We start from the raw sequence: 15,433 nt of genomic DNA, 5'->3' as shown, positions 1-15,433 counted from the left end.
GCAGCGAACGACCCCGGGCAAATCGCGGCGCTTCTTGGCCCTACGAGCTTCCTCGCTAACCCGCTTGCACCGCTTACGCCTCTTCTGCTGCTTTGCCGCCCGCTTGGCAAATTTCGCCGCCCTCTTCCTCGCCCTAGTAGTGCTACTTACTTCGGACGCCTGCGACGACAAAGAAGATGAAGAGGAGGAAGAAGAAGAGCTGCGAGAACTAGAGCTCGCGGAGGACCCCGATACTGACTGCACCACCTCACCTGATGCCGTCGACCGCTCCGATATGGAATCCTCTGGCGCGTCAACCTCGCCGTCTTCCTCCATGAAGCCTGCCATCCCTTCGTCCTCGTGTTCTACAAAAAACAAAGAAGAGGGGGACCCGGCTCGCACTCGCGGCGCATGCCGAGCCCCACGAGCGGGGGGGCGCTGCGGCCGCGCGCCCCTGCCCATCCCGTCCTTGCCCTAGCTCCAATTCCGCAGCGGTTGCTCCAAGCTCCCGGCAGGCGCGTGCCACCCGCTGCGCCGCTGAGGTTCTCCGACTGCCGAACCCGCCTGCCTCCGCAGGCGCGCCGGAACTTGCTGCCGCCCTCGGGGAGGCCACCGCGGCAAGCGGCCCCAACGCCTCCACCACTGTGGCCAGGGCCGACGCCAGTGCCCCGGGAGGGTTCCGACCGCCGCGAAAACCAGTAACGGACCCCGAAGGACCCCCGGCCAGCGCCCGGGCGCGATCCCGCGCCCGACGGTCGTGCTCCGGGCACCCGACGGTCGTGCTCCGGGCACCCGACGTCTGCCGCCCAGGCGGGAATGCCGGGGCACCCCTGTCGGAACCCCCACTCTCCCCATCAGAAAACACCTCCTCCCCTTGGAACTCAGAGCTATCCCCCGAACCTGGGGAGGAGCCGCCGTCCTGCCACGCAGCGCGTGCTGCGGCCCTCCGGCCGCCAACCCATTCCCTGTCGCCCCTCCTCCCCCGGAAGCCACTGTATTCTGGCTCCGGTGGAGTATTTTGGGTAGACAGGGAGGGCCGCGGTGCTGCTGCGCGCGGTCGCGCGCGCACAGCACCGCCCGCGGTGGGCACGCGCGCACTCCGTGTACGCGCCCCAGCACCGCTCACTGATATGACATCGGGCCCTGCCTTGGCCTCTCCTGCCCAGCGCTGCCTTCAGCTGACACGCGCTGCACCCCCCTGTCCGTCCCCCTCCCCCGGCCCCTGCCAGCCTCCGGCTGCCGGGGAGCTATGAGAGGGGACAGAAGCGCTGGCGGTGCCCCTGCGCGCCCCCGTGCGCGGTTGAGGCCACTTGCGGTGAGCACGGGCGCACCTCGTGCGCGCGTCCCACTGCAGCCCGCCGTGGAGATCCCAGCCGCCGCATCCACTGCTGCCGCCGCCGCGCGAGGCTCAGATACAGGCCCCGCGCGGCGAACAGGCGCCCTCCGTCCGGCCCTCTCCCCCCGCCCGGCACTTCCACCCGGCCGCGGCAAGGGGGAGAGATAGAGGCCGGGTCTGCCCGCACAACCTGGCGGCGGCGTGCGCCCGACGCCGACACTGACTCCGCCGCACCCGGAGGCGAAGGCCGAAGCCCGTCGACCTCCGGGCGGCCTGGACGGACCTCCGGCACCCCCCGCCGCCCGCACCTAGCCGGCAACGCCGGCCCCAAGCGGCGAGGCCGATCCGGCCCGCCGAGACGCTCTCCTGCCCGCGCCCGTGGAGGCTCCGGGGAACGGGGCCCCGTCCCCCAGGCCAACCACCCCTTCCCCTGGCCCAGCTCCACCGCTAGAACCGCGGTATCGAGCTGGAGACCCAGCGGAACGGTGAGGGCGGGCAGACATGCTGAACACTGAAGGATGGCACAGTCAGGGGGGGACACAGCAGAATTGCACCCAAATATTTCCACAAAATATGTGTGGACAAAATAATGTCTGCACAAGCAGCACTCACCAAACCAAGGCAACCAAGGCAAATCACCACAAGAGAGATCTAAAATGGCCTCACCTTTCTTATATATAACAAACCCTCCCCTTCAAAAAAGGCTGTACTTTCCTCACAGCTAGGTCCACCCCTCACCAGATGTTTAACTCTTTCCTTTCCTATGCAGTCAATTCTCTCTCCTTATGGTGTGTGGCATAACGTGTAAGGGGCATTACTATAAGGAGGAAAATGACAAATAATGTAAATAGCATGAATCTGTTTTTCTTCCATCATGTGTTTATGTTTTTCGTGTGTTGTATAAGGGGCTCTACCAGACGTAATATATATAAGGGATACTACTGTGTGGTGTAATGTGACTGACAGAAACTACTGTGCATTGTAATGTGAATTGGTACTATTCTGTGGTACTTTTGTGCTTCATGCCTTTGTGGGGAGGGGTGCAAATGGGAAACTTTTGCCCTGGGTGCCATAAGGTCTAGAACATAGTTATCTACTTTGCTGCCTCCTCCCCCGGGAGGAGGTAGCATTGTAGGTGTATGGGGGGCGTGGCCGGCATTGGATAGGCGGTTCGGGGGCATGGCCGGAAGCAGGATGGGCGGTCCGGGGCGTTACATCAGGGTCGCGTCATCGTGACTCCGCCTCCGCTGTGCCGAGAAACGAGCCGCTGCATAGCGGGGGACGGAGCTACGATGACGCGATTCAGTGCGAATCGCGTCATCGGACCCCCTCGGGCCGCCCGCTTGTTCTCTGCTGCGGGCGGCCGAGGGGGAAAGCGGGAGGCTTGCCCACCTTTCCGGGGGGCCGGGAGGGTCACCCAATTTTTGGGAGCCTCCCGGCCATTCCGGGAGGGTAGGCAAGTATGGTCTAAACTGGCCCAGTCTGCAGCCACAACCATCATCATTGTTATTAACATGAAACAGGCGTCCCCTTCCCTGTATGCAAGCTAGGAAGTCTGGCTACATGTTTGTGACAACTCCCATGAAGTGGATCTCGCTGTGCGTTTGCACGGTAGCCATCCAATTGCTGCCCATAAATGCTCATTTCACAGACAGAGATACTGTATCTGGCAACTCTGGTAGCATGCACAGCCTGCATTTGCATTTTGTGAAAAACATCCAGAGCCAGAGTTGTGCCCAAATCAGAATTAAGGCCAGAGAGGTAGATATATTATACCCGCACATATCTTGTGGGTATAAGGGGTCATTCCGAGTTGATCGCTAGCTGCCGCTGTTCGCAGTGCAGCGATCAGGCTAAAAATCGGCACTTCTGCGCATGCGTATGGTACTCAATGCACACGCGTGGCGTACTTTCACAACAAACGATGCAGTTTCACACAAGGTCTTGCGACGCTTTTCCGTCGTAGTGCTGGCCGCAGAGTGATTGACAGGAACTGGGTGTTTCTGGGTGGTAACTGACCGTTTTCGGGGAGTGTGTGTAAAAACACAGGCGTGCCAGTTACAAACACAGGCGTGCCTGGGAAAACGCAGGTGTGGCTGGCCGAACGCAGGGCGTGTTCGTGACGTCAAAACAGGAAGTAAATAGTCTGAAGAGATCGCTAGCTAGGAGTAAGTCTGGAGCTACTCTGGAGCTGCTCGAAAATATTTTGCAGCAGAGCTGCGATCCTTTTGTTCGCACTTCTGCTAAGCTAAGATACACTCCCAGAGGGCAGCGGCTTAGCGTGTGCACGGCTGCTAAAAGCAGCTAGCGAGCGAACAACTCGGAATGAGGGCCATAGTGCTTCCAGCTTGGCCTCTTTACCGAGGCGAAGCAGGAAGCAGTCGCGATGAGGTTTATAACTATAAACATCTTGTTTACTGAAGTGGAGTGAAAACCGTCTCACTGGGCATGCACAAGATCTCACGAGACCTCCCGTGCAGCCCAGAGCCGGGCGCTGCTGCTGCCAGTGACCCAGCTGACCCTGCTGTGGTGATGGGAGACAACGACACCTGCAGCTGTCGAAATCGATAGCTGCAGCTGTCGGAGTGGTCATTGCAACTGACCATTCATACATCAACTGTAATGATAAGGACCCCTGTCATATAGCCCCTCATCTCTACCTTCATACACAGGGGAGAAGCAGTATCAGCGAACATAACGTGCACTGATACCACTCCTCCCCCCCCCCCCCCCCAACGCTGTTCAATACATCTACCCAAGAATGATCAAAAAGATCCACTTTAATGATTAATGAGTACATAGTATTTGGCTCCCATACGTTCCATTCGCAGTAACTACCGCTAAATGAAAAAACACCTTTAGATTTTTTTTCTAACTGATTATTTTAAAAACGCCCCTTTTTTTTATATGTTGCAGCATAAAAAAACAAAAACACTCAAGGCCATCTTTGTTTGAATCCTAAAGGGTAACCCAGTGGCGTCTTCAGAGCATATTCAACGTGGAAAAAGAAAACAAATGAAGCCATTTTAATAAGGGTTTCACACAATTTAAACTATTATAACCAGTTACAGCTCCAGAGATGGGGCTACGGCACAGTCCAAAATTCAAAAAGGGGTGTCACACTAATTGCCAGTGAGTCCCAGTTGGCAAGCTATGGCAGCGTTTGGGATGGCAGTTGGTGAGGCTCCCCTATTTGAATTTAGAACTGCGCCATAGCCCCATCTCTGGAGCCGTCACTGATTTTATATATATATATATATATATATATATATATCCTTAAACGTAATGTCCGCACTCCATGCAGCTCTAAATCAATAGCGGGGTGCTCCAATAGAGATCAATGATCCATCCATATCAAATTTTTATTGAATTGCGCACTCACCATTTGAAAAATAAAAGTTCTTTATTTGGTAGGCAAAATACTCACAAAAAACATAGCAGAAAGTGCATATGTGCAAATGTCGACGTTTCGGTCCACTAGGGACCTTCCTCAGGACAGACAACTGTGCATCCTTGAAGCAGCTCAGCCTCATTCTCATACAGCCTCCCCCACAACGACTGTTGACTGCTGTTAGGGCAACTCTCATAAACAATTGCTACCTAGTGTGCCTGCTCACTATGTCACCTACATTGCAGGTCTTCTTGCACATGCTGACAGTGTGCAACTCCATGAATGGGGATATAGCCTCATGCCTGCATACCCCATTTTTTGCGGGGCGTGGCAGTCATGCTTGGGGCTTGCCCAGTGCTCCGGGTGGTGCTAAGCAGCCCCCAGCCTCTACCTGGTCTCACTGCTGCTCCATCCAAGGGGGTGACATCACAGCAGCTCTGCTATTTTGGTGTCAACCCCTCATATGATATCACCCGTTGCGGCCTGCACCCCTCTAGTGATGCCACTGCTATGGACAACTTCTCTGCTCTTTAGAAAGCTTGATACATCCCTCCCCCAAACAATCAGATGATGCAATAGGGGTTGTGTCATGTAGTTACCTTGGAGAATCTTTATATTCTGTCCAGTTATTTTTCTCGTGCCAGCTTTCATAGAGCGATCTGCCTTCATAACCGTCGTCTGGGCTGGCAATCTGGGGAGAACGGAAATAAGCAGCGTGTTGGTTGTGATCTATTATACTGTGGAGGGTATCCAATTACCCATGGTCAATGACTGCGGGTAACTGTATCACCGGGGGCTATCCTAATAGCCCCGATGCGGCGCACTCCTCCCCCCAATGCGGCGCTTACAGCAGATTATGCGTAGGGCGCCTCGGGCAGCCGAAGCATAATGCGCGATAAACGGGCTGCCAGAGCCGCAATAATACATGCGATTGGGGACTTTTCTCAAATCCCACGTGTTATTGTGAGATCGTTAGTCCGTTTTCGTCTGATGAAAACAGCCTGTAATAGGATACCGCGATAATGACCATCAGTCATTAATCGTGATATCAGGCCATTTTTATCTGCCGAAAACGGATCAAGACTAATTGGATACCCCCTGTATGTGATGCAGACCTGTCATCAGGGAAGGGAACCCCTTCCAATATGGGCTTTACTTCCAGCTGCCGTGTCAGCAATGACTACCTCTGCATTGTGGAATTATGCTACTTGTTCACTCTAACTTCCCTCTACCCTTTCCTCTAGAATGATTTACATTAGATGGTGCAATAGACGTATAATATTATATTAGGATTATAAGCCTGCGAGCAGGGCCCTCTTACCCCTCTGTCCATCGGTCATTACCCAGAATCATTTTATTACTATGTTCCTAAAACAGCTGCCATTGTAGCCGGGCTGCCTCCCTACTGTGGGGTGTTCCCAGATGTTTTTCTGGATTTATAACATCTCTGTTGGGAATCGCCATTGGCAATAGCTTTGGTGGCCAAGAGAGCCCTGCACTCAGCCATCGCTGAGTGGTATGATGGAGCTGTGCTAGGTGTTTTCTTTTTAGTTTTTGTTTGTTTGCCTAGTTTTTTGTATTAGGCATTTGCTTTCACTACAAGTATTTATTTTACACTAGCCATGAGACTGGTATCTATATTGTACACTAGTCATATAGTGAACAGTATTGTACTCTAGGCTACATACTGGGATCCGTTTTACACTGAGCATTAGATGAGACCCTATATTGTGCACCAAATGCCCAGGTTCGTTTTGTACACTAACCGCTTCCAGACCTTGTGGCACCCAGGGCGAAAGTTTCCTTTGACGCAATCCCCCCCCCCCCCCCCCGCCCCACACACAAACACACACACACACACACAGGCAAAAAAAGGGTGTGGCTTCACAGGGAAGGGGCGTGGTCATAGTTATGCCCCCTGTAGTTGTGCCCCTGTAGCTTTACCCCCTGTTGCTGTGCCCTCAGTAGTTGTGCCCCTGTAGTTTTGCCCCTTATTGCTGTGCCCTCAGTAGTTGTGCCCCTGTAGCTTTGCCCCCTGTTGCTGTGCCCCTGTAGTTTTGCCCCCTGTTGCTGTGCCTCCATAGTTGTGCCCCGTTGCTGTGCCCTCAGTAGTTTTGCCCCCTGTTGCTGTGCCCCCTGTTGCTGTGCCCTCAGTAGTTTTGCCCCTTGTTGCTGTGCCCTCAGTAGTTGTGTCCCTGTAGTTTTGCCCCTTGTTGCTGTGCCCTCAGTAGTTGTGCCCCTGTAGTTTTGCCCCTTGTTGCTGTGCCCTCAGTAGTTGTGCCCCTGTAGTTTTGCCCTTTGTTGCTGTGCCCTCAGTAGTTGTGCCCCTGTAGTTTTGCCCCTTGTTGCTGTGCCCTCAGTAGTTGTGCCCCTGTAGTTTTGCCCCTTGTTGCTGTGCCCTCAGTAGTTGTGTCCCTGTAGTTTTGCCCCTTGTTGCTGTGCCCTCAGTAGTTGTGCCCCCTGTTGCTGTGCCCTCAGTAGTTGTGCCCCTGTAGAGTTGCCCCGTGTTGCTGTGCCCTCAGTAATTGTGTCCCCTGTTGCTGTGCCCTCAGTAATTGTGTCCCCTGTTGCTGTGCCCTCAGTAGTTGTGCCCCTGTAGTTTTGCCCCTTGTTGCTGTGCCCCTATAGCTTTTCCCCTTGTTGCTGTGCAGTCAGTAGTTGTGCCCCCTGTTGCTGTGCCCTCAGTTGTGCCCCTGTAGTTTTGCCCCCTGTTGCTGTGCCCTCAGTAGTTGTGCCCCCTGTTGCTGTGCCCTCAGTAGTTGTGCCCCCTGTTGCTGTGCACTCAGTAGTTCTGCCCCTGTAGTTTTGTCCCCTGTTGCTATAGTGCCCTCAGTAGTTGTGCCCCTGTAGTTTTGCCCCATTGCTGTGCCCTCAGTAGTTGTGCCCCCTGTTGCTGTGCCCTCAGTAGTTGTGCCCCCTGTTGCTGTGCGCTCAGTAGTTGTGCCTAGAGATGTGCACCGGAAATTTTTCGGGTTTTGTGTTTTGGTTTTGGGTTCGGTTCCGTGGCCGTGTTTTGGGTTCGAACGCGTTTTGGCAAAACCTCACCGAATTTTTTTTGTCTGATTCGGGTGTGTTTTGGATTCGGGTGTTTTTTTCAAAAAACCCTAAAAAACAGATTAAATCATAGAATTTGGGGGTCATTTTGATCCCAAAGTATTATTAACCTCAATAACCATAATTTCCACTCATTTTCAGTCTATTCTGAACACCTCACACCTCACAATATTATTTTTAGTCCTAAAATTTGCACCGAGGTCGCTGGATGACTAAGCTCAGCGACCCTAGTGGCCGACACAAACACCTGGCCCATCTAGGAGTGGCACTGCAGTGTCACGCAGGATGGCCCTTCCAAAAAACACTCCCCAAACAGCACATGACGCAAAGAAAAAAAGAGGCGCAATGAGGTAGCTGTGTGAGTAAGCTAAGCGACCCTAGTGGCCGACACAAACACCTGGCCCATCTAGGAGTGGCACTGCAGTGTCACGCAGGATGGCCCTTCCAAAAAACACTCCCCAAACAGCACATGACGCAAAGAAAAATGAAAGAAAAAAGAGGCGCAAGAGGTCGCTGGATGACTAAGCTCAGCGACCCTAGTGGTCGACACAAACACCTGGCCCATCTAGGAGTGGCACTGCAGTGTCACGCAGGATGGCCCTTCCAAAAAACACTCCCCAAACAGCACATGACGCAAAGAAAAAAAGAGGCGCAATGAGGTAGCTGTGTGAGTAAGCTAAGCGACCCTAGTGGCCGACACAAACACCTGGCCCATCTAGGAGTGTCACTGCAGTGTCACGCAGGATGGCCCTTCCAAAAAACACTCCCCAAACAGCACATGACGCAAAGAAAAATGAAAGAAAAAAGAGGCGCAAGATGGAATTGTCCTTGGGCCCTCCCACCCACCCTTATGTTGTATAAACAGGACATGCACACTTTAACCAACCCATCATTTCAGTGACAGGGTCTGCCACACGACTGTGACTGAAATGACGGGTTGGTTTGGACCCCCACCAAAAAAGAAGCAATTAATCTCTCCTTGCACAAACTGGCTCTACAGAGGCAAGATGTCCACCTCATCATCATCCTCCGATTCATCACCGTGTACATCCCCCTCCTCACAGATTATCAATTCGTCCCCACTGGAATCCACCATCACAGCTCCCTGTGTACTTTGTGGAGGCAATTGCTGCTGGTGAATGTCTCCATGGAGGAATTGATTATAATTCATTTTAATGAACATCATCTTCTCCACATTTTCTGGAAGTAACCTCGTACGCCGATTGCGGACAAGGTGAGCGGCGGCACTAAACACCATCTTTCGGAGTACACACTTGTGGGAGGGCAACTTAGGTAGAATAAAGCCAGTTTGTGCAAGGGCCTCCAAATTGCCTCTTTTTCCTGCCAGTATACGTACGGACTGTCTGACGTGCCTACTTGGATGCGGTCACTCATATAATCCTCCACCATTCTTTCAATGGTGAGAGAATCATATGCAGTGACAGTAGACGACATGTCCGTAATCGATGTCAGGTCCTTCAGTCCGGACCAGATGTCAGCATCAGCAGTCGCTCCAGACTGCCCTGCATCACCGCCAGCGGGTGGGCTCGGAATTCTGAGCCTTCTCCTCGCACCCCCAGTTGCGGGAGAATGTGAAGGAGGAGATGTTGACAGGTCGCGTTGACTTGACAATTTTCTCACCAGCAGTTCTTTGAACCCCTGCAGACTTGTGTCTGCCGGAAAGAGAGATACAACGTAGGTTTTAAATCTAGGATCGAGCACGGTGGCCAAAATGGAGTGCTCTGATTTCAACAGATTGACCACCCGTGAATCCTTGTTAAGCGAATTAAGGGCTCCATCCACAAGTCCCACATGCCTAGCGGAATCACTTTGTCACAACTGAGGGCCTGAGCTGACGGGAGGCAGCCTCAGTTGTAGGGGCTGAGATGTACCGGAACCTGGGAGGTTGTATCAGACCCCTGGACATGTAAGTAACATGAATAATAACTGCCCGAAGGCGTGACCACGACAACTTGGATAAAAGTCAATGATGTTTATTATGACAACTCCGCAACACAGCAGCAGTAAAAGAAAACGTAAAAGTCAGCAAATAATAAATACAGTTCCTGGGTACTACAGGATGGCAGGAGCCACAGGGCACTGGTAGTGTGAGATAGTTCTTATGATCTTCTAGATGGAAAGTCCTTACCAGGCCCGACTGTAGCAATGGAGATAACCCAGGATTGTGCCAGCTGGTGTTCCAGGAAAAGCTGGGTTGCTGAAGGTAAAACAGCTGCTGTGGATACTGGCTGGAACCAGACTGTTGTTAGCACGGAGTGGATACTGGCTGGAACCAGTTAAATAATAGATGAACTTGGGAGCGATGAAATATGAACTGAAATGTAGAACTTGAGAGCGGAGAAATAATAATACCGGTGGAGAGTGGTAAAGTGTAGAAAGGACACCGGCCCTTTAAGGGAAGCTGTACTCTGCTGGAAGCTGAGCTGGAAGCAGGTAATGTTGTAGCTGGAAACAGATGAATCCACAATGGATTGGAGAGTCAGGCTACACCGCAGGTGGAATGCTGGTGCGGGTCTCTATGGTGGAAGTCTTGAGACAGGAGCTGGAACCTGGAAGACAATCACAGGAGAGAGACAAACAGGAACTAGGTTTGACAACCAAAGCACTGACGCCTTCCTTGCTCAGGCACAGTGTATTTATACCTGCAGCAAGGAAGGGATTGGCTAGGCAATTATGCAGATTATCAATACTGAGAACAGATTGGTGGAAATGATCAGCTGACAGAATCCAAGATGGCTGCGCCCATGCAGACACTTGGAGGGAAGTTTGGTTTGTAATCCATGTGGTAATGAAAACAGTAATGGCGGCGCCGGCCAACGGAGACAGGAGGCGCCAGGCTGACAGATGCACATCCAACCACGCGGACACAGCGGAGGCCGCGGCTGACGTAATCGCCACTCAGACACTCTGCATGCAGAAGTTCAGGGACGGCGGCGGAGGCCGCGGGAGACGCCATGCCAGGTGTAATATGGCGTTTACTGTGACAGCGTCCCAGAGTGACAGGAGAGGATACAGGAATGTACACATCAGGATAACAGATGGGATCCGGTCCTGGAGCGCTGAGCCAGCCTTAGGAGGCATCTGATGGGTAAGAAATGGCGTCCAGATACCCGGATCGTGACAGCACCCCCCCCTTTAGGAGTGGCCCCAGGACACTTCTTTGGCTTTTGAGGAAACTTGGAATGGAATCTCCGGACCAAGGCAGGAGCATGGACATCAGAAGCATTGGTCCATGAACGTTCCTCAGGACCATAACCCTTCCAGTCAATAAGATATTGTAGTTGACCGTAACGGTGACGTGAGTCCAGGATCTTGGCCACTTCATACTCAACGCCTCGTTGAGTTTGGACTTTCGGAGTTGGAGGAAGTGAGGAATGAAACCGATTCAAGATCAGCGGTTTCAACAGGGAAACATGGAATGTCCTGGGTATTTTTAAGAAGTGAGGCAACTGGAGTCTGTAAGCAACAGGATTGATGACTTGTTCAATCTTGAAAGGACCGATATAGCGAGGTGCAAACTTCATACTGGGAACTCTTAACCTCAAATTCTTCGTGGATAACCATACCCGATCACCCACCTTGAGAGCAGGAACTGCTCGACGCTTCTTATCCGCAAACTTCTTGTACCTGAACGATGCCTTGAGCAGAGCTGATCGTACGCTCTTCCAGATATTGGCAAACTGATGCAAGGTGATATCCACTGCGGGAACAGAAGTTGCTGGAAGCGGTTGGAACTCAGGGACTTTAGGGTGGAATCCAAAGTTAGTGAAGAATGGTGTTGAAGCAGATGAAGAATGATACTGGTTGTTATGACAGAACTCGGCCCAGGGAAGTAATTGAACCCAGTCATCTTGAGAGGAGGACACATAGATGCGGAGGAAGGCCTCCAAGTCCTGATTCACCCTCTCGGTTTGACCATTGGTCTGAGGATGGTAAGCCGTGGAAAACTTTAGCTTGACTTGGAGGACTTGACATAAACTTCGCCAGAATTTGGCTGTGAATTGAACTCCTCGATCTGAGATAATTTCTTCAGGAAGACCGTGGAGTCGGAAGATCTCTTGTATGAATACTTGAGCCAACTTGGAAGCTGACGGAAGACCGGTGAGAGGAATGAAGTGTGCCATCTTGGTGAACCGGTCAACTACCACCCAGATGGTATTGAACTTGTTGCACATGGGTAAGTCTGTAATGAAATCCATCGACAAGTGGGTCCATGGTCGACGGGGAACGGATAGTGGAACCAGTTGCCCCGCAGGCGACTGGCGGGATACTTTATGTTGGGCACACTTTGGGCAAGATGCAATAAACTCCAAGACGTCTTTTTTCAGAGTTGGCCACCAATAGGACCTAGAGATAAACTCCAGGGTTTTTTGGATACCTGTATGTCCGGCAAAACGGGAAGCATGGGCCCAATGCATGAGCTTCTTCCTTAGCATCGGCTTCACAAAACTTTTCCCTGATGGGGGCGTAGAGTCCATCCCTACCGTGGAGAATGCCAACGGATTTATAATAGGATGCTTGTCTGAAGACTCTGACTCATTTTCTTGCTCCCATGAGCGGGAAAGGGCATCGGCCTTGCGATTCTGAGAGCCCGGACAGAACTGGAGTTTAAAGTCGAACCTGGAAAAGAAAAGTGCCCATCTGGCCTGACGAGGGTTGAGACATTGTGCGCCCTTCAGGTATAAAAGGTTCTTGTGGTCTGTAAGTATGGTGATTAAATGAGAAGCTCCCTCCAACAGATACCTCCACTCTTCTAGAGCGAGCTTGATGGCTAGCAACTCCTGGTCGCCAATGGCATAGTTGCGCTCAGCTGGGGAGAACTTCCGGGAGAAGAAACTGCAAGGGTGTAAATGGCCATCTTTAGCCCTCTGAGATAACACCGCTCCTACTCCAACGGAGGAGGCATCCACCTCTAAGATGAAAGGAGAGTCGATGTCAGGCTGTTTCAGAACAGGCGCAGAGATGAACCTTTGTTTTAAAAGATGAAATGCTTGCATGGCTTCTTCAGACCACTTGGACGGGTTAGCACCCTTCTTAGTGAAAGCAGTAATAGGCGCCACAATGGTGGAAAAGTCTCGTATAAACTTTCGGTAATAGTTGGCGAACCCTAAGAACCTCTGGACCCCTTTGAGGGTTAAGGGTACCGGCCAATTTTGGATTGCTTGTAGTTTCTCAGGATCCATCTCTAGTCCGGAACCAGACACAATGTACCCTAGAAACGGAATGGACTTGACTTCAAAGACGCATTTTTCTAATTTGCAATAGAGATGATTGACACGGAGACGGGACAGAACCTCTTTAACCCAAAAACGATGTTCCTCTAAATCGTTGGCAAAAATGAGGATATCGTCTAGATAGACCACGAAATGACGGTATAGAATGTCTCTGAAGATCTCATTGACAAAATGCTGGAAGACAGCTGGAGCATTGCTCAATCCGAAGGGCATGACGAGGTACTCATAATGTCCGTCACGGGTGTTAAAGGCGGTCTTCCACTCGTCACCCTCACGGATCCGGATGAGATTGTATGCACCTCGCAAGTCCAGCTTTGTAAAGATGGTAGCTCCGCTAACTCTGTCAAAGAGCTCAGTAATCAGGGGTAAAGGATAACGGTTCTTGATGGTAATGTCGTTCAAACCTCTGTAGTCGATGCACGGCCGCAGACCACCATCTTTCTTTTTTACAAAAAAGAAGCCTGCGCCGGCTGGAGAAGAAGAAGGTCGAATGAACCCCTTTGCTAGGTTCTCTTTAATATATTCCTCCATAGAATGCGTCTCAGGCAGAGACAACGGATAAGTTCGGCCTCGAGGTGGAACCTTCCCTGGAACGAGATCAATCGGACAGTCCCATTCTCTATGAGGAGGAAGGATATCAGCAGAAGCTTTACTGAACACATCCGTGAAATCTTGATATGGAGGAGGTGGAACATCAGACGACCTGGGGGAGGAAGAACAGACAGGCAATACTTTAAACAAACATGTCTCAGCACAGGAGGAACCCCATGCCAGGATTTGCGTAGTCGTCCAATCAATTGTAGGATTGTGAAGACGGAGCCATGGAAGGCCCAGGACCACAGGATGTGTGGCACTTGGAATCACTAAAAAAGAAATAAGTTCGGAATGAAGAACTCCCACTCTCAGACGAACTGGTAGAGTCCTTAAAGAAATAACTGCATCAAAAATTTTGCTGCCATCCACGGCAGTTAAAGAAATGGACGAAGGAAGTCTCTCGGTGGGTAGGGACCACCGTTTAACATAGGCTTCGGTAATAAAGTTCCCAGCTGCTCCGGAATCAAGGAGGGCAATGACGTTCCGATAACGTTGAGCAACTTGAAGCGAGACTGGGAGATTACAATCTTGAGGAGATGGAGAGGAGATCATTACTCCTAGCCGGCCCTCTCCTTGGCGAGCTAGGATTTGGAGTTTCCCGGACGTTTGGGACAGGCATTAATGGTGTGAGACGGAGCTGCACAATAGAGACAGAGAGACTCGGAGAGACGTCTTCGGCGCTCAGCAGGAGTTAAACGGGAACGGCCAAGTTGCATGGGCTCATCTTTAGATGGTGACAGTTGACGAGGAGGAGGAGCAGAAGATTTTGGAGCAGATGATCTTCCACGCTCAGTTGCTCTCTCTCTGAAACGTAAATCAACTTTCGTGCAGAGTGAGATTAGCTCATCTAACTTAGAAGGTAAGTCTCTGGTAGCTAACTCATCTTTAATACGCTCAGATAAGCCATGCCAGAATGCAGCATACAGGGCCTCGTCGTTCCATGCCAGTTCGGATGCCAGGATCTGGAACTGTATCAGATATTGTCCTACAGTACGTGACCCCTGGCGTAAACGGAGAATCTCGGATGAAGCTGAGGTTACCCGGCCTGGCTCGTCGAAGATGCGCCTGAATGTTGACACGAAGGCAGTGTAGGAAGATAGCAGGGTGTCGGACCTCTCCCATAACGGTGATGCCCAATCAAGGGCTGAGCCACTGAGAAGAGAAATAATGTAGGCAATTTTTGTACGGTCACTGGGAAAATTGCCAGGTTGTAGCTCAAACTGAATCTCACACTGGTTGAGAAATCCCCTGCAGAATCTTGGAGATCCGTCAAATTTTGCTGGCGTTGGAAGATGAAGACGTGGAGCAGAAATGGGTAAGGTGGGTGGGGTTATAGCTGGAGTCACTGTGGTTGACGCACCAGATGCGCCTGATCTACGGAGAGTTGTCTGAATCCCATCCAGCCGAGTAGAGAGATCCTGGAGACAGCGGATGATGTGGCCCTGTGCAGCCTCCTGTTGTTCTAGTCGGGCTGCCAGTTCTTGCATCGGCCTGGCCGCTTGATCCTGGTCTCCGGCTGGATTCATTAGGTCAGTGCTTACTGTCACAACTGAGGGCCTGAGCTGACGGGAGGCAGCCTCAGTTGTAGGGGCTGAGATGTACCGGAACCTGGGAGGTTGTATCAGACCCCTGGACATGTAAGTAACATGAATAATAACTGCCCGAAGGCGTGACCACGACAACTTGGATAAAAGTCAATGATGTTTATTATGACAACTCCGCAACACAGCAGCAGTAAAAGAAAACGTAAAAGTCAGCAAAAAATAAATACAGTTCCTGGGTACTACAGGATGGCAGGAGCCACAGGGCACTGGTAGTGTGAGA

At 51.7% G+C, this 15,433-nt stretch overlaps 1 protein-coding gene across 2 annotated transcripts in view; it reads right to left on the bottom strand.

Moving 5' to 3' along the window:
* The window catches only part of LOC134999086 (glutamate carboxypeptidase 2-like), a 151,922-nt gene that overhangs the window by 13,301 nt on the left and 123,188 nt on the right, over positions 1 to 15,433 (bottom strand). For both annotated transcript variants that reach the window (XM_063951404.1, XM_063951403.1), the window contains exon 14: positions 5,306 to 5,397. In XM_063951404.1, coding sequence (XP_063807474.1) covers positions 5,306 to 5,397 — 92 coding nt within the window. The remainder of the gene's footprint in view (positions 1 to 5,305; positions 5,398 to 15,433) is intronic.

This window comes from Pseudophryne corroboree, chromosome 2 (assembly GCF_028390025.1).
Source record: "Pseudophryne corroboree isolate aPseCor3 chromosome 2, aPseCor3.hap2, whole genome shotgun sequence".
Taxonomy (NCBI): Eukaryota; Metazoa; Chordata; class Amphibia; order Anura; family Myobatrachidae; genus Pseudophryne; species Pseudophryne corroboree.
The sequence above is the reverse complement of the archived record's forward strand: the minus strand, read 5'-3'. Positions and strand labels throughout refer to the sequence as shown.